Consider the following 24243-nt stretch of genomic DNA (forward strand, 5'->3'; position numbering starts at 1 on the left):
TATTTTGTCATGTTTCTCAAATCTGTAACATCCTCTAGTATTTGCTCATTTGGAACAAGACTTTTCTGGAAGGACTGTATGACACATACTGCAGCAAAGGTGTGACTGTGCCTTAGAGATTTGTTAGTCCAGTCCCCTCATTTTGCAGAAGAAATGGCCACTCATCTGAGTGGCCAAGCCACAAATAAAACCACGGCTCCTGACTGTTCCAGAGTTCTTTCCATTGCATGGTGTTGCCTAGCTTATTTAAAATAAATCAATGAATTAAAAATAATTTTATTTTGCTCATATTTTAGAAGGAAATGTGAGGTTGTTCTCTAGGATATATTTTGGCTTATACTCTCCAGGGGCGAAATAATTGCCAAGAGTCAAGGAACAGAGAGGGAGCAGATGGCCTAGCAGTGGACATGAGGACTCACATCCTCGAAACAATTGTGTTTAGTTTGGGCCCTTGAATTTCCTCCCTCTCAAACCTAACTCAGAAATCTGTACCTGAGATCAAAGAAGAGCTACAGCTGCACACACCAACTCAGCAACCCCTCCCCAATAGTACCAATGCAAGTCCCTCACTTTTGTCTGGGGAGTAGATGGAGAAGCAGGGAGAGAGTGAAGAGGGCAGCGGTTATTTCTGGACTTACTCTGTCTGCCCAGCTGTGACTCCTGGTCTTTAAGTTACCTAACAACCACACGTTACTCTATCACCCCTGTGGCATCTGGTTGTAGAACTAGAAAAGACAGACAAACTCATTGAAACCCAAACCAGAAACTTACATCCATGCCTCCAGAGCAATTTCTCTCTATGTGCACTGCCATTGAGACTTTAGCACAGTAGAAGAAGGTCTTGGTTGGTTCTCAGATTTAGCCTCAAAGATAATGAGTTTCTGATTTTTATTAGTAAATCAAAACACTTGCCCCCTTGAGAGAAGTGGGCTTATTTCATCATCAGTGAATGGGCCTGATTACTTGTCAGAATTGAAAGTTTGTCATCACCTATTCAAGTCCAGTGTAGTGGATAAACATCTTGGTTTGTTCCTAGGATCGAGTTCAAGGAGGCAGAGAACAAACCTCTTATGGAGACCATAATAGAAGAAGGTGGAAAGAATAGACAAACAAAGTCCAAGTTAAAAGACAAGTCAAACAATGGTGACACCAGAGGTAGGCTGATGGTTTCTAGGTACACTCTGTCACTCTTCACGGCTTATGAGTCTAACCATATTACTTAGCAACTTCTATGTCCAAAGTAAATAAAGTTAAGGTCACGAATAATCACTGTATCCTGTTAAGAAACATCTGCTATTCCTGAAATCTTGTATGTCGCTTTAACCAGTTTATAACTCTCAGGCTCTTAGGTTATGATCTCTTTGCTGACTCATTGCTTAAAGGGGTCAAAAGACAGGCCACTGGGTCCAGGCAGGTAACATAAATGCACGCAGCAGAGTGGATGTAATATAATAGATAGGCATGTTAGCAAAAATAATAATTTTGATGAAAAATAAGATGTGGTAGTTTACATTTTTGATTTGATTTAATAGGAGATAGTTGGATTCTCATATCTTTTCTTCATTTAATCTGCTGAAATATGTTTTGGGTCAAGCATATGAAGAAAATCCTAGAACCTCAAAGACATTTTGAAAGGGTCCTAGGGATCCCCAGGGGTTTCTAGATTACCTCTTGAGGACTTTTTCTTCAGCAGATTGTTGATTTGTGGAAATATGAAGTGATACCACATTTTCTGATTTTTCAAGAGAAACCAAAATCCTGACTTAGGAGAACCATGATTGTTAAATCTTGACAACTAATCGATGTCACAGCACAACATGCTCATTGGGACAGATGAAAAGTATCAGTGGGTAAACACTGGCTTGTGAATGCTGGTTTTGCATTCCGTAGATGTGACAGGATCACATCTAAACTGTTCGCTTAGTATTCACAGGTTTTCTTTCTTTAACCTCATCTGTCACTGTTTCCTCTGGATTCCTTCTTTAGCAAGAATTGTCTACTTATTTTCTTTTAACATGCTTTGTCCTTCCCTGTCCTCGTGCCTTTGTTCACTGTTTCTCCTGCCTAGATTGCCCTTCTTCTTGCTGTCATAGTGCTCTGACAACCATCTTGACATCTCATTTCCTCAATGAGCACTTCTTTTGTCACTGGATCCTGAAGCGACTTCTTGGAAATGCCAGACCTGGAAGGTTGTACCATTGATTTGGGGTTTAGACGTTCTACATCATTCTTGAGTTGCAATTTATGCAAAGCACTTAGCACTGTTGACACAGAGTAAGACCTCCACAAGTGAGAGCGCTTATGTTTTACGCTTGTATCTTTCCCCCCCTCCAATTCTATTTATTGAAAGATTTTTTGGTACAAAGTCTTATGTGTTTGTATTTTCTGAAGTGTGTGTGGCAAGTTGCATAGTAATAATTTTTTAAAAAACCATGTAGGGCAAGGGACAACACTTTAAAGATATAAACGTGTATGGTATGTGAAAACTTTTCTTGGTAAAATTGAGTTTACAAAACCTGTGTTCAGTACAAACCACCCATTTAAAGTTGAAAAGAAACTCATTTTCATTCATTCCACAGAAATCTTTTCACCCGAGAAACCCAAAGACAGAGCAGTCTTCTCTCCTGCCAGAGAGGCAGGTGTCAACTCGCAGAACAAGGCAAAGCAGAAGGAGAAGTTAATGAGCCCTGAGTGGTGAGCCATTGGCATTTTTCCTACTGTACTTTACTAAACATATTTTGGAGTAATATCTTGCTGCAGGAAACTTAAATGTGTTCATTCATTCCTTCATCCAGTATTCTTTTTCATTTAAGATTTATCTATCTATCTATCTATCTATCTATCTATCTATCTATCTATCTATCTATCTATCTATCTATCTATCTATCTATCTATCTATCCAAGCACTGGGTACAGTCAGAAGCACGGGAGGGTGAGAGAATTTACCAGAGCCAGAGTGGGGAACAGAACAGGCAGACTGACGAAGTACACTGCTGAGGGGAGCAGTGGGCGGCAGGAGAGGTCTGCGCGCCATGTGGGACCCTCCGGAACAGCCGGGGATTGAGCCAGCGCTGCAGAGGCTGCGGGCAGCTTCGCAACCCAGCGCTCAACCGCTGCGCCACTGGGGAGGCCCCATCCGGTATTCTTGACTAGGTTTTATGTGCTAGATGATGGGAATAATAGAGATGATCAGGGCACACAACCCAGTGGAAAAGCCGGGCAAACAGAATGATAAATTGAAGGTTGGTAAGATAAATAGAGTGGAAACGAAACCTACAGAGGAGGAAACATCTAACTTTCCATGTGGATTTAGCAAAACTTCCATTGTCTTCTGAGAGAGTAGAATATTATAATGTGACACAGCTTGATATTTACAGCAAAAATACTTAAAAAATAGGAAAAAAGAAAAATTTTGCCTTTCAAAAATAGGAAAGTGGTTTTGCTTAACATGGCTGGCTCTCAAACATTCCTTGAATGAATCACAACTTATGATAACTGTCATAAGTTATGTGTCAAAAGATTTTTTGTTATGTGTCAAAAGATTTCTATTTTTTCCCCTTTCCTTTGAGACATCAAATTTCCCTTTTTAAGACATCAAATGAGTCAACCAAATTCAAGTACTTATTGAACTTTTACTATGTGCTTTCCACATAGTAACAATAGCAACAATTTATTAATGTATTAATGTATTAATTAATGTATTAATTAATCAATGTATTAATGTATCAACTTTTTTATTTTTAATTTTACTGTTATTCCAGAAACATTGGTTTGCAGTACTGATGTGATTTAAAGGTATAGATCACATTTTCAAGTGTATTATCAATACACACCCACCACCAAGGCACCCATAGACCTCTACCATATTCCATTTTGCCCCTACCCCACTCTGCTCTACCCTCTCTTTCCTTTCTGGTTTTGGTTGCCTCACTGTTATTGTAAATTTTTTAGGTTTTGTTACTGATTTGGTTTTCCCTGACCCACTAACCAGTATTTATCTTACTCTTTTAGGCTTATTTCACTTAGCTTGATCTCTAGCTCCCTACATTTTGCTGTGATTGGCAAGGGTGCATCTTATTTTATTCTTGAACATAATACCATTGTGTATGGTCACCACATGTTCCTAATCCATACATCTGTCTTTTGGCACATAGATTTTCCATAAATTGGCTATTCTAAATAGTGCTGTGGTGAACATGTGAATGTGTGTTTCCCTTCAAATTAGTGTTTTTGTATTTTTTGGGTAGATACAATAGAAGTAGAATTCCTGGATCACATGGTGAATTATGTATCAACTCTTATGTGCAATTTATATTCTTCATGGATTGCTAGTCATTTATTATCCAAAATGTTTGTTTTGGATAATGCCACTGTTTTAAAAGACAATTGAGAATTAAATGGTCAATACTTTGGAATTTAGTTCAGTCCAACAAATGTTGAACCCGACCGTGTGCCAGCCACTATTGTAGACACTAAAATTAACAAAGCTGTAGGATATATAAAAGACATATAAACCTTCTTTCATGAAACTTATAGTCTTTTAGGGAGACACTAAAGAAAAATATGCACATGAGAAAGACATAAAAGAAGGTACAGAAGCTGCAAAGAGGATGGAATAATTATTAAGGATTATTAGTTTCCAAAGAAGTTGATGAAAAAAATGTGGGTTTTATTTTTGTGTGTGTACTTATTTCAAAGGTAATATATGTTTATCACAGAAATTTTGGGAAAAAAATGAGAACATCAAGAGATACAAAAAAACATCACTCATAACCTCACTAAAAAGAGGAAACTTTGTGTTTACATTATACTGTATATTCTTCATTTGAAACCACTGGACTGATGCTGAGGAAATAATGCACATGATGAAACAAAAACACAGCGGCCATAAGGAGGAGCAGTAATGAATTGTTAGGGATTATTAGTGAAGCTTTTCTCGCATTTACAAAACATGTATTTATGCTTATACTTCAAACATAAACACTTCTTAAAATATCATATCATACGAACCTTTGTTACGCTTAACAATAAGTGGTGAAAATCTCTCCATGGCTTTAAATATTCCAAAACGTTAGCAAATGATTGAGCATTACCTCACTGAATAAATCTTGTATTTCTTTATTATTTTTTAGGCAGTTTTTAAAAAAGATTTATTTATTTATGCATACAAGAGCTGGGGTACAGGTCAGAGGTCCGGGGCTGAGAGGATTCACCAGAGACAGAGTGGGGAGCAGAACAGGCAGATTGACTGAAATACACTGCTGAGGGGAGCAGTGGGCGAGACAGGAGAGGTTTGATACGCCAAGAGGGCAGCTCCCTGGTGGGCAAGGGATTGAACTGGTGCTGCAGTGGCTGGGACAGCTTGACAGTGCTGTGTCTTTAAACCCTGTGCCAGCAGGGAGGCCCCAATACTAATCTATTTAGAAAAGATGAATATTACCTTTTGGGGCAAAATGAATGGATCATAACTTGATTGTGGTAAGTGAAGTAAGTCACAAAGTAAAAGACATTTACTAGATAGTTTCATATATTTTATGGAACGTAAATAACTAAAGAGCATAAACTGGCAAAACACAGCATAGAATTCACAGATTCTGAGGGGAAGGAAGAGGTGATAAAGGCGACAAGGTCATAGGGCGTTGGCGCTGGAGGTCTGGTGCAGGCTGAGAGAGGAGTGTGCACATATGGAGGTGTGAGATTGCACTCCCAAAAGCATATAGTTATGTAAATCAGTAAAATTTGAAAAAATACCAGTGGTTACATTAAAAAATGGCACAGAATCACCATCTTTTTAAATCTTCATCTTTCTCTTGGGATTTTACACATTGTATTGCTTCTAAAATGTTTTATGTTTCTTTCTCCTCTTCATGAATTTTGGAATATAACTTTCCATTTACAATTTAATAGCCCCTTTTGATAATTTGCTCTAGAAAATGACTGTACTTAAAAACTAAGATGCTTTAAGAGAACTGGAAATTAAGAAAAAAATTAATCTGCAGATATCATAGTTACATTTTATTTATTTTATTTTATTTTATTTTATTTTGTTTGTTTATACATGCACTGGGTACAGTCAGAAGTGCGGGAGGGTGAGAGAATTCACCAGAGCCAGAGAAGGGAGCAGAGCAGGCAGAAGGACCTAGGTACACTGCTGAGGGGAGCAGCGGGTGGCAGGAGAGGTCTGCGCGCCATGTGCGACCCTCCTCAGGTGGCCAGGGAACAGCCGGGGATCGAACCGGCGATGCAGAGGTCGCAGGCAGCTTTGCAACCCAGCGCTCAACCACTGCGCCACCGGGGAGGCCCTCATAGTTACATTTTAGAGATCAATAATTTTAACATATGTTTAGTAATTTATACTCACTAACTTTATAACCAAGTCTGACTTTGAATCTCTATTTTCAATTAAAAGAAATGCCATGTGGAATACAGATCCTGTAGAACAAAGTATGAAACCATAATAGCAACAGTTTTTTTAAAAAGGTTTATTTATTTATTTATTTATACAAGAACCAGGGTACAGGCCAGAGGTGCAGGAAGGTGAGAGGATTCACCAGAGCCAGAGCGGGGAACAGAACAGGCAGACTGACGAAATACACTGCTGAGGGGAGCAGCGGGCAAGTCCGGAGAGGTCTGCTGCGCCATGTGGGTAGCTCCCTGGCCAGGGATCGAACTCGTACTGCAGCGGCTGCGGACAGCTTCATTGGTTGCATCTTAACCTCTTGCGCCACCAGGGAGGCCCTAAACCTTTTATTTAACCAATATCCTATTTTATATTTGTATTTTAGTTATTTTATGAATAATATGATAAATATTATTACACATAATTCTTTGCACCTGACTGAATATTCCATAAGACAAAAACTTTTAAAAAACATTGAAAAAAAGTATTATTTATTTATGCATACAAGAACTGGGGTTCAGGCCAGAGGTGAGAGGATTTACCAGAGACAGAGTGGGGAGCAGAACAGGCAGACCAACTGAAATACACTGCTGAGGGGAGCAGCGGGTGATTCAGGAGAGGCCTGCTGTGCCATTGCTCCCTAGCTGGCCGGGGATCAACTCGTGCTGCTCTGGCTGGTGATGACTTGCTAGCCATGCATCTTTAATCCCTGGACAGGGTTGCCCCAGGACAAAAACTTTTAAGTAAAATTTTGGAGGTAAGTGATGTCCATTTTTCATGCCATTGATACACATTACTGATTATTTTCAGGAATGTTGTATCAAGTTTCTTAGTAACAGAGGGCCTGCTGTGCTCTCTCCAACTGTTAAAAGTGGACATTGTATCCTCAACTGGCTCCGAGTTCTCACCCAGGGTGAGAACTCAAAATTGTTCCCATGGTCTGCAAGGGCCTGCTTGGTCATTGATATCTCTCCTAGTTTTACTCATTAATTCATCTCCAGGTGGTCATGCTGAACATGGGCAGCTCCCCCACCTCCCACCACTATAAGGATTTTGCACTCATTCATGTTGCCTGGAAAGCCTTTTCCATCAGGTGTCTGCACTATTATAACTTCACTTTCTTTTTTTTTTTTTATAAGTTTTTAAATTTATTTATTTATTTATTTTTATAGAGGCATGTTTTATTTATTTGTTTGTTTGTTTGTTTGTTTTGTTTATACATGCACTGGGTACAGTCAGAAGTGTGGGAGGGTGAGAGAATTCACCAGAGCCAGAGCCAGAGCGGGGAGCAGAGCAGGCAGAAGGACCAAAGTACACTGCTGAGGGGAGCAGCGGGCGGCAGGAGAGGTCTGCGCGCCATGTGGGACCTTCCTCCGGTGGCCGGGGAGCAGCCGGGGATTGAACCGGCGCCACAGAGGCCGCGGGCAGCTTCGCAACCCAGCGCTCAACCGCTGCGCCACCGGGGAGGCCCTAACCTCACTTTCTTGAGGAATTTACTCAAAGGTTACCTTCCCACGCTGAGAACTTCCCTTTAGGCCATTCCCTTTAGGCCATCCCTCCAGTATTTCGTGGTTCTTATCATCATCATGCAACTATAAATTCACTAGCTTGTTTTATTGGTTGTCCCCATCAGAATGCTATTTCCACAGGGACAGGAATTTTGTCTGTGTGTTTGTGTTTTGTTCCTCACTGCATTGCCCATGTCTGGAACAATGCACACAGTTAGCCATTCGGTACATTTTTGTAGAATGAAGAAACTTTATCCCCACTTCATAGGATTGATAACTGACTCTCTGCATGATTATTCAGTTTGTCTAATCCAGTCAGCCTGTAAACAAAGAAGGTGGAATTCAAACCCAGTTTTATCTGAAGAAAAGCATAAATTCTTTACCTCTGTTTTGAAGGTTCTGAAGAAAACAACTGAGCTTTTTCTCTCATATTTATACTTGCCTCTAATTGCCATTGCTGTAGAGGTTAGATTATGTCAAACATTAATTAATATTTTTATAGCATATCACCTCCAGGTTGTCTAAAAAATGACAATGGAATGAAGCCTAAGAGCTCTCCCGACCCTGGTTGCCGTGGTCATAACAAAGCTGGACAGGTACAGTGTCTTCAAACAAACAACATTGAATTAGAATCTTCCCCTGACTTTTGTTTCTCAAAGATAGTTGTGGAAATCACTATTTCTTGATTATAACATATGGGTATAATTCAAGTAGTCAGGACCCCAAGCTGAACTGTAATAAATCTAGTCAAGATCTACTAGTTAGAAATAGGATTGGGAAGTCTCTGATTTTCAGTTGTTGTAAACACCCTGATCCAGTGAGAGTTTAGTACATCCTTGAACATTGTGGGAGCCCTCTCTGCAAATCTCATTTTGCTAATTGTTGATAATGCATCCTTTTATATATATGCCTCTTAATACACCCCGTCTTTGAAGCACTTGTGAAGGGAGTAGGAAGGCAAAAAAGGTACAAGGCAGAATTTAATTCATCCTGAAACTTTATGTGTTAGGAACTGTGTTATCTGTGTTTGCAACGAGCACAGCGGAATACCCCGTTGTACTACAGTGAGGAGAGGCGGAGAAGAGAGATAGATGACGAGCAGATTATACAGCAGTATCAAATATGGAAGGACCAAGAGGCTATCTTCAAACAGCAGGTATTCAACACCTCAATTTAAGAGTGTTTAACATGGGCCAATAGAACATGATATAATTCCATTTAGACTTTCAATATATGTCTGTTGTGTAACTTACGAAACCATGTTCTCAGTACTGAACTAAAATCTGGAGTGTCCAGGTGTTTACTACTACTGAGTAACACTGGCATGAATATCATGCAGCTGAATGTTTGCTTATGTCATCGATGGTTCTCTGCATATGGAGTGATTTCAAGCAAATGAAGGCAGAATGACACATTTGCATTTTCTCTATCCAGATATCTGTGCTCTCCAATAATTGACCCCACTGTCATTCCCCGTATCTGAGATATCATAGTTAACTATTTATGTAAATTTCTATTCCTTCTTATGATCCCCATGGAGGTCCTGGTGCTTAAAGTCCAAGAATAGGAAATAAAACACATTCCTCAACCCACTTATAAATGGTGAAGACATCAGAAAGTACTATTCCCCCCAAAAGACAGGTTTCTACTTGGATGGATTATTTTAATGTAATATAATTAACATTTTTAAAGACTCAATTTCAACATGTTTTTTCATTTTTGCAAAGATGAAAAATCTGGCTGTTAGAGAACAGAATAAAAAAAATGCTGCCTATAATCTTGGAGTTGCTGAAGCTATGAGACTCCACAAGAATGAGAAACGTAAATTTTATGTAAGTCTTCTCAAAATTTTTGTTGCTAGTAGCTGCCCCATTGGTGAATATTTGTATTTGCTTTTTGTATTACAGGTTGTGCTTTTTTATTTCTGAGTACTATATATATATGTATTTTATTATGGTAATACTGGTGGGCAGCATTCTATGTGATTTAGAGAAACAGGTTCATAACTCTTCACATGTGTGTCATCACACCACACCCACTACCCAAGCACCCATAATTCTCCACCACAGACCACTGACTTCCTCCCTCTAATTCCCTCCCTCCTCTGCAAAATATGAATTCTGAAGCCATAATCCTAGAGTTTGTTTTGCTTCAGTTTTGCCTGTTCCTTTATATTCCACAGGTGAGTGAAACCGTCCAATATTTATCTTATTTTTTCTCACCTACTTCACTTAGCATAATCTCCTCTTGTTCATCCATGTTGCAAATGGCAAGATTCATGTCTTTATAGCCAAGTTGTGTTCTGCCATGTATGTAGACAACATCTGCTTATTCCACCCATCTGCTTTTGGGCACTCATCTGTTACATTTTCATAACGTGGCTATTGTAAATAGTGCTGCAATGAACAAAGGAGTGTATGTAGTGCCTCATATTAGTGTTTTAGCATTCTTTTTTTTTTTAAAGATTTATTTATACAAGAACTGGGGTACAGGTAGGAGGCGTGGGAGGGTGAGAGGAGTCACCAGAGACAGAGTGGGGAACAGAACAGGCAGATGGACCAAAGACACTGCTGTGGAGCAGCGGGCAAGGCAGGCCGGGCAAGGCCGGCTGGAAATCGAGCCCATGCTGCAGAGGCTGCAGACAGCTTCACAGCACTGCGCTCACCCTGCTGCGCCACCGGGGAGGCCCATTCTTTGCATAAATACCAAGAGGAGAATTTCTGGATCATAAGGAATATCTATTTTTAATATTTTGAAGAACATTGATTCTGTTTTCCAGTCTACATTCCCACCAGCAGTGTAGAATTGTTCCTTTTTCTCTGTACTCTTGACAGTATTTGTTGTTTTTTGGTTTTTTAATATGGACCCATCTGATAGGAGTGAGGGTGAGATCTCATTGTGGTTTTGATTTGCATTTATCTAATGATAAGTGATGTTGAACATTTTTCATGCACCTGTTGTCCATCTGTATGTCCTTGGAGAAGTGCCTATTTAGCTCTTGTGCCCATTTTTCGATTGGGATATTTGTTGTTTTTGGTGAGTTGGATGAATTCTTTGTACATGTTGGCTATTACTCCTTGTCAGACACATGATGTGCAAATATTTTCTCCCATTTGGTAGGATATATTTTCAGTTTAATAATAGCTTATTTCATTGTGAAGAAACTTTTTTGTTCCACATAGTCCCATTTGTTTATTTTTGCTTTGGTTTTCCTTGCTGTTAGAGTCAAGTTACCAGATGTATCACTGGAGTCAGAATTGTGGAGTGTTTGCCTTTGTTTTCTTCTATAAATTTTATGTTTCAGGTACTATTTCCAGGTCTTTATTCCATTTTGACTTAATTTTTGTGTATGCTGTGAGAGAGTGGTATAGTTAATATATGTGTGTATATATATATATATATATAAATATTGCAATATGACTGTCTGATATCCTACACAATTTCTTGAAGAGAATTTCCTTCCTCTATGTATACTCTTGGCTCCTGTCCATTTGAGTGTGTGTGTATTTTTAGGATTTTTATTCTATTCTACTCATTAATTGATGTATCTTGTTATTTCCACACCATACTGTTTTTTTTACTTATTTTAGTTATATGACCATACATAAAGTAATTCTTACTTTTTACCTCTTAGATTTTATCAACCAAATAGAGTATTTTATTTTATATATTTTTTACAACATTTTTCATTTTTGCACAATGTATGCATTTTTATCTTGGTTATAGTCCCCGTACAATTCCCACCCCCCCCTTGTTTTGATCCTACTCCCTTCTCCTTCCCCATTGTGTGTCTCTGGTTTATAGTTGCTTGTTGCTTGTTGATTTTGATTTTTATATTTTTATAAATAGTCTTTTTCCTGGTCCCTTATTTAGGTTTTCTAGATTCCTGCTATGAGTGAGACCATCTGGTATTTTTCTTTTTCTTTCTGGCTTATTTTGCTGAGCATGATCCCTTCCAGCTCTATCCATGTTGCTGCAAATTGCATGAATTTATCTTTTTTGATTGCTGAGTAATAGTCCATTGTGCATATGTACCATATCTTCTTGATCCAGTCATCTATTTTTGGGCATGTGGGTTGTTTCCATAGCTTAGTTATTGTAAATAGTGCTGCTATGAACATAGGGGTGCAGTTGCCCTTTTGAACTAATGCTTCTGTGTCCTCTCGGTAAATACCTAGGAGTGGAATTGCTGGATCATATGGAAGCTCCATCTTTAGCAGATTGAGGAATCTCCACATAGCTCTCCATAGTGGTTGGACCAGTTTGCACTCCCACCAGCAGTGCAGGAGAGTTCCTTTTTCTCCACAACCTCGCCAACATTTGTTGTTGCTAGTTTTTTTAATATGTGCCATTCTCACTGGTGTAAGATGGTATCTCATTGGAGTTTTGATTTGTATTTCCCTGATTACAAGTGATGTTGACCATTTTTTCATATGCCTGTTGGCCATTTGCATTTCCTCTTTGGAGAAGTTTCTTTTTAGCTCTTCTGCCCATTTTTTGACTGGGTTATTTATTTTGTTTTTGTTGAGTCTCTTTAGCTCTTTGTAGGTTTTTGTGATCAGTCCTTTATTATTAGTGTTATGTGCAAAAATTTCTTCCAGTCGGTGGGGTGTCTCTATGTTTTGGTTATTGTCTCTTTTGCTTTACAGAAGCTCTTTAATTTGATGTAGTCCCAGCTGTTTATCTTTGCCTTCGCTATCACTGCTTTGGGTGATGTGTCTGTAAAGATGTTACTGAAGTGCATGTCATGTAGTGTTTCACCTATATTTCTTTCTATATATATTTTATGGTTTCAGGTCTTATGTCTAGTTCTTTAATCCATTCTGAGTTGGTTTTTGTGCATGGTGTGAGGTAGTAGTCAAGCTTCATTCTTTTGCATGTAGTGACCCAGTTTTCCCAGGTGTAGGTGTATAAAATTCGATAAGCCCAGGTTCAGAAGGAGTTAAACACCTGCTTTGTAACTAATTTATTGTTTTTAATCATTATGTGCCTGTTTTATTTTGGCCTGAATACATTTCTGTCCATACCATCATCTAGGTAATCTGACACTCTGGATATAGAACTAATTAAAATGTATTTTCTTTGTTCATCATCAAACATTCATTGACCTCTTATGTACTGGTAATCAGGAAAACAAAGAGGAATACGACCTAGGTCCCCCTCTAAAGAAGTCTCATGCTAGTGGGGTAGATAGATTTAAATGGACATGAATATGGTGTGTGAGCTATGATAAATCTTTGAACAGGGCACTATATGAGCAAAGAGGAAAGTCATTTAACCCAGACCAGAGATCTGGAAAACTTCCTGTTATATGGGAGTCAGGTAAAGATGCAAATGTTGGAAGAAACTTCCAGGCAAGACCAGCAGGGAAAGGTGGTGGGAAGTTACAGTGCTTTTGAGATTTAAGCATGATCTCTTATTCCTCTTAAGTTCCAGATATTTATTACTTCTCACTTTGTATCTCCTTTTGATATACTTATAGACTTCTTACTTCTAAAGACCAAAACATAACTTATAAAAAATATTTATATATATATTTTACATCATTGTTCATTTTTGTATCATGTTTGATCTCTCTCTCAGGTGTAGTACCCATAGAAGTCCCACCACCAAGTCACCCATGAACCATTGCCATAGTCTCTTGTGCTCTTCCCGGCCTTGTTTTAATCTCTCTTCCTCCCCCTCCTCTGCTGAATGTCTCTTATTTATATTTTCCTGCTAGTTTTGTGTTTTTTTTTCTTGATCCCTTGTTTGGTTCCCCTATAGTCCTCCTATAAGTGAAACCATATGATATTTTTCTTTTTCCTTCTGATTTATTTGACTGAGCATAATTCCTTCTAGCTCCATCCATGTTGCTGCAAATGGCTTTAGTTTATCAGTTTTGATTGCTGAATAGTATTCCATTGTGTATATGTACCACATCTTCTTGATCCAGTCACCTATTTTTGGGCATTTAGGTTGTTTCCATACCTTAGCTATTTTAAATAGTGCTGCAAAAAGCACAGACGTGCAGGTTTCTTTTTGAATTAATGCAAAACATAACTTTTTACTATCTTCCTCACCTTACCATTTCAGTAAGTGGCATCACTAGGCAGACAGTTGCATGAACCCCACATGCAGGAGAAACCTCAAATTCCTCCTCCTTTGTCACTCATAGCCACCAGTTACTTTTACTCCAAAATTCATTCAATATCTCTTCACATCTCTTCATCTACAATTTTCTTAGTGTAGTTCAAGTCACATTATAAAACCCAGCTTATGTAATACCCCCCTAGCTAGGCTCACTGCTTGCCTGTGCTTGCTTTTCTACAGTGTGTTCTTTACATAGCAGTAAAAAAATCTTGAAATTATTAACCAAAGCATATCATTTTCTTGTGTAAAGCCTTTCATGATCTCCCATTGAATTAAAATCTAAACTCTTTACTTTGACTTTTCAGGTTTGATTTCTTCCCTGCTGCCCTCTCTGAGCTCATCGACTGCTTCTTCTCCTTGCTGTTCCATGGTCGGATAGATCATCTTCTGCCCTTTCAACATGTTTAGCTGATTTTCCACCTAGGAGTTTTTTGCACATGCTGTTCCTTCTATATAAACACAGGCCCCTACTCTTTTCTGATGACAGAATCATCTCCACTAAATTCCCTTCTGTAACAACCTACCAACAACTGCCCTATTCCATCCCAGTCAATTTCTATCATAAGGACCTCATAGCACTTTCATCACATTAACCTTCCTGATGTGTTGTTCATGTGTTCAGTGTCTATCTGCTGAGCTCTGTTATTTGTCAGTTGGGTCACAAGTATCTAGAATGAGTAAGTCCATGAGTAAGGGTTCAGTTCTTCCTCTTCTTACCTCCTCTCTATTCTTGCTCATTTAATGTTGCTGAGAAGCCTCCTTCATTTTATCTGAATTCTAAGTTCCAAGTGCTAGCCCAGGCCATACTCCATGGAATCCACTTTCATTTCTCTCTCAGAAATGGGGTGTGTTTAGTTTTCTGACTCATCCTTGAGCACACTCATGTCGTTGTATGCGTTACCTCAACACTTGCTATCAATGTGTCGAGGACTGGGCACACATTAAAATTAATAAATGTTTTTTATGGTTTTAGTCTTCTGAATTAATACCTATATTCTTTGTTGGCTTTTAGTATCCTAGAATAAGTAAATTGCTTCTCTTTCATTCTAGAAATCCTTCTTATTTGATAAACGGCCACTCAGTTCTGAGATTAATGCTTTTAAGCAAGAGGAGTATTCCCAAAGTCTCCTGAGACAAATGGATAACAGACGAGAAAAGGCGATAAAACAGAGACAAAACAAAGAATTAATGGACCGCTTAGAACAAGTGCAGCTTACAGAGGAGTAAGTCCTATTAGGCATGCTCCGAAAAATGGGTCTGGAATTTTCATGTGAAGCATATTTTCCTGTGATGTTGAATCAGTATTAGCAGTTTCATGAATGTCTCAGCTGAACCAACTGAGCAAACTAATCCAGCTGACAGCCAGAACTTTAGCATGGCATTTCATTAGAAGAATGAAACAGCTTTCATCATCATAATTATTTAATGACTGCCCATCTGTAATTCCTGTAATGAAGAATATCAATTTGTATTGCTTTGTGACCACTCACACTGGTAGATGGAGGGAAGGACTTGTCTTGAGAAGGCATCATTCCCAGCTGAGGTTTATTAGAAGTGGGTGGGGGTGTCCCATGGAGCCAGAGTTCAAGGAATGCATGGGGGACCCAGAGGATTGGAACCAGGGACTAAAAGATGTGTAAACACCCTTTCCCTCTGCTCACGCCCACAGCTCTTTAGAAAACATTGTCTTTATTACAGTTAAAACCTGGATGAATGTTAGTCTCAGTAGTTTTGCATGTGCTATTCCTTCTGCATAAGACACAGGCCTCTACTCTTTTCTGATAACAGAATCATCGCCATCAAAGTATACCTTCTAGAATAATGCAGCTCAGCCCTATTCCAGCCTGGTCAATTTTTATCGTAAGGGCTGGGACATGCTTCTGTCATCTCAACCCTGAGGTAGTGTCAGGGTCACAGAATTCAAACATGCCCACAGGGGGCCACCTCTGCTACTGAGGCCAGGAGAGCAATAATGGAAGCGATGCAGTGTGATTTTCCTATTTGTTGTTGTAAATAAGCTAGCTTCTGTAACCGAAATATTTATTTCTATAAGATGTAAATGTTCTATTAAATTCATTTATAGAGCATGTGGGTTCACTGGGGATTGCATAAAATAGAATCATAATTTATTATAGGAAATATCACTTTTTTAAAAAAGGAACCATGTGATGAATCATTTCATAGAGTAATAGTCACTTTCTGTTTTTGTTTTTTTTTTCAATTTTTAAAGCGTGGGGAGAGAGGAGAGCCTGTCTTATTAGTAGTGAGTTTGGGCAATGTGGCGAATCACATACTTACACTTGTCCTGAATGTCTTGTGTCCAACATATTGTTCACAAGCCTATGAATCTGAATGACTCTTTTATCATTAAACTGTAAACTCCCAAAAGAAAATGCCACTTTTACCAACCTCTCATTCCCATGAATACTTATCGAATATAATAATAAATATAATACTTAATGTATCAAATATAATACAATAAGTATTATATAATACTTATGTAATACTTATTAACAAATATAATATTTGATTGTTGCTATAAGTATTATATTTGAAGTTGCTCTATTACTAAAGACGCTATAACCAACTGTGCCCCCACCTTCTCTCCTTAACTGCCAGGCTTGCTGCACAAAGAGCCAAATATATCAAAGACAAGATGGAAGAAAGACTGTGTTATAAGAGAGCTTTGGATACACAGGTAAGGGGACAATTTTTATTTTTAATATTACGCAGTGCTTCGATAGCATGGTAACAATATTTCTAGATACCGTCAAACTGTAAATACCTTTACGTGGTCTTTATCTGGTGACTTTCGACCCTCTTGTTCTTTCCTCTACAATGCTGCAACGTTGTGCAGAAAGTTTATTCTCTGGAATAATGATAGCCTGAAGTATCTATGTCCCTGTTTCAGATAAGGAACAAACCCCCTCAGCTGCCTGTGTTTGAATCAGACTCCTCTGAACCCATCTTTGGGAAGAAGGAGAGCGAGCTGTGGGCGGGCCAGCGGCAGCGGGAGCAGGAGTACATGCAGCACCAGGTGGACACAGCCGCGGGCCAGCGGCGGAAGGCCATCCTGCACCAGCTGACAAACCAGAAGCGGGATTTGCAGATGCTTCAGAAAACACACACAGAGTAAGAGCCCCTGGTATTTCTCCCTCTGCCTCCTGTCTCCCCGTCAATCCTTGTCTCTCTTTCTCAGCAGAGAAATCATTCCAGTGAACACGGCGGGGAGTTACGATGTGTAAGACTATGTTTGAAACTCACTACAGGCCTCATCATGTCTCATTTTCACAATTCACCCTATGAAGAAGTTTTTAAATTAAAAAACTCAAATTCTTTTGATCCAACTTCACCTTTCAGTTACCTCTTCCTATATATTTTTTTAATCCTTGTACAACAGAACTTCTTAAAAGAGTCGTCTGTGCTGGCACTCTCCACTTGAAGTGCAGTGCTAATCACAAATGTGCTGTTGTGGTTAAATAGACCTAGATATGAAATTTGGTCCCTTTTCGCAGCTTGCACTAAGCTCACTTTCTTCAAAGATCCGCTCATGTGGTATATATATGACACTGCTGAGTGGTGGTGGGACAGTGGTGGATAGGTGGTAGGGTAGGCAGCGTACTTTATATCATATCAAGCAAATATTTTTAAATTCAAACATCAAGTATGACATTTCTTAAAATGCCTGATGAATCACCCCACTAAGGTGAATTTTTAAAATTAATGAATTTTTCCTGTGCTTTTATTTTTTAATTCTTATTATATATATTTTTAACATCATTTTTCATTTTTGCACAATGTATGCATTTTCATCTTCGTTATGGTCCCTGTAAAATGCCTACCCCCCCCTTGTTTTGATCCTACTCCCTTCTCCTGCCCTGTATTGTGGCTCTGGTTTATAGTTGCTTGTTGATTTTGATTTTTTTCTTTATTATAATTAGTCTTTTTCCTGGTCCCTTATTTAGGTTTCCTAAATTCCTGCTCTGAGTGAGACCATCCGGTATTTTTCTATCTCTTTCTGGCTTATTTCACACGAACCCTTCCAGCTCTTACACCTGTGAGAATGGCACATATTAATTAATTTTTAATTGAGGTAATATTTGGATACCTCCATAAGATATTGCCACTGTAGTGCACCCACCACCATAGACTGCTGTGCTTCCTTCCCTGTTTGTTCTTACCCCCCTACCCCCCAAAAAGTGCTTCAGTTCTGTAGTCAGCTACTAAGGGTTAGTTTTTAAGCTTGTCTTTGTCTGACTCTTAGTTTAGTTTCATATAGTCCACATATGAATTTTTAAAGCTCTTGACCACCTTTGAGCCTTGAAATGTTTTGGCTTCTTCTCACCTTCCCACCTACCATATCTCCTACTCTCTTTCCTCCACTTGACAGAGAAGGCCAATTTCTTCTTAGTTGTTGATTAGTCAAAATCATCAAAATACTCAAGAGTTCTAAAAGGACTTCCTCTGTTCAAAGGAATTTTCTTTATAGAAGGCAGATGTACAACAAAAAAAAACCCTACTTATTAAAATTTTATGAATTTTATAATGGGTCAGTGCAAAGATATAAATTATACCAAGTAGGTTCACATGTGCCAATATGAATAGAAACAATAGGGTGAAGATGGAGGTTATTGTAATAAAAGTGGTTAGATTATTGGTAGATAGATGTGAGAGAAGTTAAAATCATGACATTGGAATCAAGTTAGATGTGGGATAGTGTGTTAAACCTACTGATATACTTGGATATCTATACTGTTTGCTGAAATATGAAATATTGCCATACTTTTTTATAGTTATTACCTCAAGTCCAGCAAGCACACCTTCACAGTCTCAGCTACCCGGCCCTTTGCTGGGATCCCCATCCCACCGCTCCACATCTTTCATGGATGACTCCCAAAGGCCCCAAGGTCAACTTCCAGGTGTGATTGGTTAATACAGTTCTGCCATTTAAAGAGTTGTATTATATTGGGCAGGTCACTGTCCTCCGAGGTTATTGGTTTCCTTATCAGTTATTAGTGATAATTCTAGTGCATACCTCCAGTGTGGTTGAGGATTAAATGAGATGATTCTTGTAAATAGCTTAGTATAGCATCTGATTCTGAGTAAGTACTCAATCAAGGGTGGCTGTTGCTATTAGAAGAGGAAGAAAATGAGGAGGAAACTGCTGTTCTTCTGGTTTATGAGTTAGTGTAATTATTGTTTTCATATCAACTAAAACAGGTGGGAATGTTATTGTTTGGGGTGCTCCCTACATATGACTTCTCTACAGATGAATGTTCAGTGCTAGATTATTTTCAAGACATTATATCCTGTCTGGAGGGTATACTAAGACTTTGTCACTTTTAACTCCTGATTTATAGCCATCAAACAGCCACCTCTTGTCCCCTGGCCACACAGCCAAATATGTGAGCAGATGTGGGACCCCCAACATTTGTTGCAAAGATTATGGCCACTCCAACTGCTGCTGTGAGGCTTTAGCTTCACCAGTTGATCTGAACTTGTGGTAGGAGGGTTAAACTCACTTCTGGGTGTTACTTCTTTCTCTTTGTGAAAAATAAGGAGAATCACATCTCCCCATCTCCCCTGCCTTCCCTGACTGAGAAGTCAAGGAGATGAGTCAAGTGAAAACATTTCTGGAAACTACAAAGCTCTGAACAAGTACAAGCTGGGGTTATTACTTGGTTACCGCGGTTGGATTATAGGTCACAGACCCCTTTTTCTGTTAGGGTCATAGCCTTGTCTTCCATTTCTGTACCCTTTACTGTTTTTTCCGGATTCTCTCACTTCTTTTATGTTTTGCAATTCTTCTACCCTCTGTTTTATCTGAAGATATTATCTCAAGCCTTCCTGTGGCAACCAGAAAGCCGCCTTCTTTCAGAGGAGACAATGTGGTCAGTGTGATACAAGTAGAACTGCTAAAATATTTACACTTGATTTGCTTTTTGTTCTTTAAATTTTAGCTCATTGTTTCATTTTTAATTTTTTATGAATTTGTCAGTTTATATATTTACGTAACTTTGTGGTTACCTTTTTACGCCGTCAGTGCACATGCTTCACACACCTCCCCCACCCTTCTTTCTAGTGCTAACTCTCTATCCCCTTCTTTCTTCGACCTTTTCCTCATCCCTCTTGTTTCCTCTGGTAACCAGTACATTTTTCCCAGAGTCAAAGAATTGTTTCTGCTATGCTTTGCCAGTGTGTGTTTTCTGGTTATATTCCAAGATAAGTGAAAGCATATGATATTTGTCTTTCATGTCCCGACATTTTAATTATCATAATCGCCACAAGGTCCATCCATTTAATCTCAAAAGACACTACCTGATCTTTTTTAGTAGCTAATTAGGACTCCACTGAGTATATATTCCACAATATTTTTATCCACTTATCTATCATTGGGTACTTAGGTTGGTTCTATGCCTAAGCATTTGTGGGTAGTGCTGTTATCAATATAACAGCTAAAAAAAGTTTCTTTTTGTATTAATATTTTCATATTCTTTTTAAAAAAGATTTATTTATTTATGCGTACAAGAATTGAGGTACAGGCCAGAGGTGCAAGGGCGGGAGTGAGAGATTTCACCAGAGACAGAGCGGGGAACAGAACAGGCAGACTGACTGAAATACACTGCTGAGGGCAGCAGCAGGCGAGTCAGGAGAGGTCTGCTGTGCCATGGTAGTCACCTTGCTGACCGGGGATTGAACTTGTGCTGCAGTAGCTGTGGATAGCTTCATAGTTCTGATGCTTAACCTCTTGCGCCACAGGGAGGCCCCTATTTTCATATTCTTTATGCAAATACCTAGCAGAAGTATTGCTGGATCATATGGAATTTCCATTTCATTTTTTTTTTTTTTGAGGAATCCCATACCATTTTCCATAGAGACTGCACCATTTCCACCAAGAATGGATAAGGGTTTCTTTTTGCCCACATCCTCGCCAACATCCTACCATCCTTTTTGTCCACATCCTCACCAACATCCTACCAATTCTCACATGGATGAAGTGATATCTCATTGTGGTTTTGAAATACATTTCCCTTATAATAAGTGATGTTGAACAATTTCCATATGCCTCTAAGCCATCTGCCTGCCTTCTTTGGAAAACCATCTATTTGATTGTTTCATCCATTTTTTAATATTTTTTTTGTGGTTGTTGCTACTGAATAAGTATAAATACTTTATGTTATTTGGAAATAAGTCTCTTGCAGATGTATTATGTGCAAATACCTACTCTCAGTCAATAGATTGCCTTTTTGCTTTTTGTGGTGGTTTCTTTTGAGGTATACAAAAGCTTTTTAGTTTGATGTAGTCCCATTGTTTATTTTTGCTTTTATTTCCCTTGCCATTGAGATTTTGTCCCCAAACACATATCTGCAGTTGATATTTAGGAATGTGTCACCTATATTTTCTTTAAGTATTTTTATGGTTTAGGCCTTATATACAAGTTTAATCCATTTTGAATTAATTTTTGTGTATGGAGTTAAGTAATGATTTGTTTCTTTCTCTTTTTTTTTTTGCATGAGGTTTTCCATGTTTCCCAACACCACTTGTTATATAGGTTTTCCTGTCTTCAATGTAGGGTTGTGGTTTCTTTGTCAAAGATTAACTGTCTGTATTTGTGTAGGTTTACTTCTGCTATTTCTATTCTATTCCACTAGTTTGGTTTCTGTTTTTGCTTTATTACCATACTGTTTTGATTCCTATTGCTGTGTTGTATAGTTTGAAGTCAAGGACTGCGATGCCTCCACTTCTGTATTCTTTCAGGATAACTTTGCCTATTGGAGCCTTTTGTGGTTCCATATAAATTTTATAATTGTTCTATTTCCCTGAAAAAGTGTCATTGGGATTTTGAGAGATGTTACATGGAATCTAGAAATTGCTTTAAGTAATTTAGATATTTTAACAAGGTATATTCTTCCAATCACAAACACAAGTTACCTTTCCATTTCTTTGTATCTTCTTTTATTTCCTTTGACAGTGTTTTATAGTTTTTAATTTATAGGTTCTTTGGTTCCTTCATTAAGTTTAGCTCAAGGTATTTTACTCTTTTTGGTGCAACTGTAATGGGATTAAAAAAGTGTTTTCTAATTCATTGTTTGCACATAGAAAATGCAACTGATTTTTGTATTTTGATCTTGTAGCCCACCGCTTTATTCATTTATTATAATATTTTTAGTAGTTTAATACTACAGTCTTTTGGACTTTCAATATATGTTATCATGTCTTCTGTGAATAGTGAGTGTTACATCACTTATCCAATTTTTTTATCTTTCTCTTTTTATCATAAATGTCCTCACAATGAAAGTGCAGTAGAACTAATAACCCCCAAAAGAAAAGGGATGACGATAGTACGTACAAGAGTAATTGTCTGACAGATGAGTAGGAAAAACTTTAATTAAAGAGTGTTTACACAGTGATAATGAAAGTAGTAAAACCCATGTGAGGGAGGAGCAGCTTCTCTGTGGAACTCCCTACAGTTGTTGACTTGGGTGCTTGCCAACATCAGGGACTTCATAGACCAACACTGAGGTAGATAATGGGGGTGCACAGAGTTAGCACCCAGGTTAGAGAGTACGATTAGAGAAGGTGTGCAAAGTGATGATTATTGGTTTGAGTGTGAAATTACAAATAGAGAACAGCTGGAACCCAAATTGGGCCGGGGAGTCGGGTTATATCACTGTGTCTCATCAGAAGAGCTACTGCTTTCGATTTTCAAAACACCTGCCACCTGCCTTACCCTTCAGAGCTAAGACCAAGTCAACAAATGAACACTTTCATCAACCAGTTTAAAGCACCTATTAGTAAGAGGTGCAAAACCCTGGAGAAGGTTTTGTATTGGAAAATAAAAGAGAAAAATACCTGGTTAGTGTCTCAGCTGGAATTTATCTCAGGTATGCAAGGCTTGTTTAATGCATGTGAATCAACCAATGTAATATATATCTGTCAACAAAAGTAAAGGTCAAAATTATGATAAACCAATAGATTCAGAGAAGGCATTTGATAAGATTCAGCACCCATTTATGATAAAAACTCTAAACAAGGTGGGAATAGAGGGAACCTATATTACAATTAACAGCCAAAATAATACTTAATGGTGAAAAACTGAGAGCTTTGCCTTAAGACCAAGAATGAAACAAGGCAACCCATTGCCACCACTTTTGTTTAACTTAGTATCAGAGATTTTGACCAGAGTTTTCAGATAAAACAGTTAATAGATGGAATCCAAGTTGGGAAAAATCTGAAACTATAACTATTTTCAGATGAAGTTATATATAGAAAGCCCTTAAAAGTCCACCAAAAAGCTATTAGAAACAATAGGTGGATACAGCAATGTGGCGGGTAACACAGTCAACATTTAAAAATCTGTAGCTTTTGGGCCTTCCCTGGTGGCGCAGCAGTTGAGCGCTGGGCTGTGAAGCTGCCCGCAGCCTCTGCCGCACTGGTTTGTCTGTCTTCCTTCCTTCCTTCCTTCCTTCCTTCCTTCCTTCCTTCCTCCTTCCTTCCTTCCTTCCTTCCTTCCTTCCTTCCTTCCTTCCTTCCTTCCTTCCTTCCTTCCTTCCTTCCTTCCTTCCTTCCTTCCTTCCTTCCTTCCTTCCTTCCTTCCTTCCTTCCTTCCTTCCTTCCTTCCTCCCTCCCTCCCTCCCTCCTCCCTCCCTCCCTCCCTCCCTCCCTCCCTCCCTCCCTCTCTCTCTCTTTTCTTTCTGCACTGGGTACAATCAGAAGTGCGGGAGGGTGAGAGAATTCATCAGAGTCAGAGTGGGGAGCAGAGCATCTGCCGCGCGGGTTTGATCCCCGGCTACCGGCGAGGGTCCCACATGGCGTGACAAACCTCTCCTGCTGCCCGCTGCTCCCCTCAGCAGTGTACTTCGGTCCTTCTGCCTGTTCTGTTCCCCGCTCTGGCTCTGGTGAATCCTCTCACCCTCCCGCGCTTCTGACTGTACCGAGTGCTTCTATAAATAAGTAAATAAATCTTTAAAAAAAAAAAAACCTGTAGCTTTTTTATATACAATGAATGAGAAAAAGAAGTCAAGAAAATAACTCCACTTACAATTGCTTCAAAAGGAATAAAATACCTTGGAATTAACCTAAGGAGGTAAAGGACCTATACAAAGATAACTATAGCATGTTGTTAAAGGACCTAGTGACACAGGCTGTCCCATGCTCATGGATGGGAAGAATTAATGTAATAAAAATGACTTTGCTGTAAAA

At 38.8% G+C, this 24243-nt stretch overlaps 1 protein-coding gene across 1 annotated transcript in view; it reads left to right on the forward strand.

Moving 5' to 3' along the window:
* CCDC81 (coiled-coil domain containing 81) overlaps positions 1-24243 on the forward strand; it is a 78171-nt gene that overhangs the window by 46238 nt on the left and 7690 nt on the right. The window contains exons 6-13 of the mRNA XM_054699586.1: positions 1037-1155; positions 2580-2694; positions 8411-8504; positions 8918-9064; positions 9636-9740; positions 15091-15263; positions 16660-16738; positions 16952-17172. Coding sequence (XP_054555561.1) covers positions 1037-1155; positions 2580-2694; positions 8411-8504; positions 8918-9064; positions 9636-9740; positions 15091-15263; positions 16660-16738; positions 16952-17172 — 1053 coding nt within the window. The remainder of the gene's footprint in view (positions 1-1036; positions 1156-2579; positions 2695-8410; positions 8505-8917; positions 9065-9635; positions 9741-15090; positions 15264-16659; positions 16739-16951; positions 17173-24243) is intronic.

Source organism: Talpa occidentalis, unplaced genomic scaffold (genome assembly GCF_014898055.3).
Source record: "Talpa occidentalis isolate TD23 unplaced genomic scaffold, MPIMG_talOcc4v2.1 talOcc4.3, whole genome shotgun sequence".
NCBI lineage: Eukaryota > Metazoa > Chordata > Mammalia > Eulipotyphla > Talpidae > Talpa > Talpa occidentalis.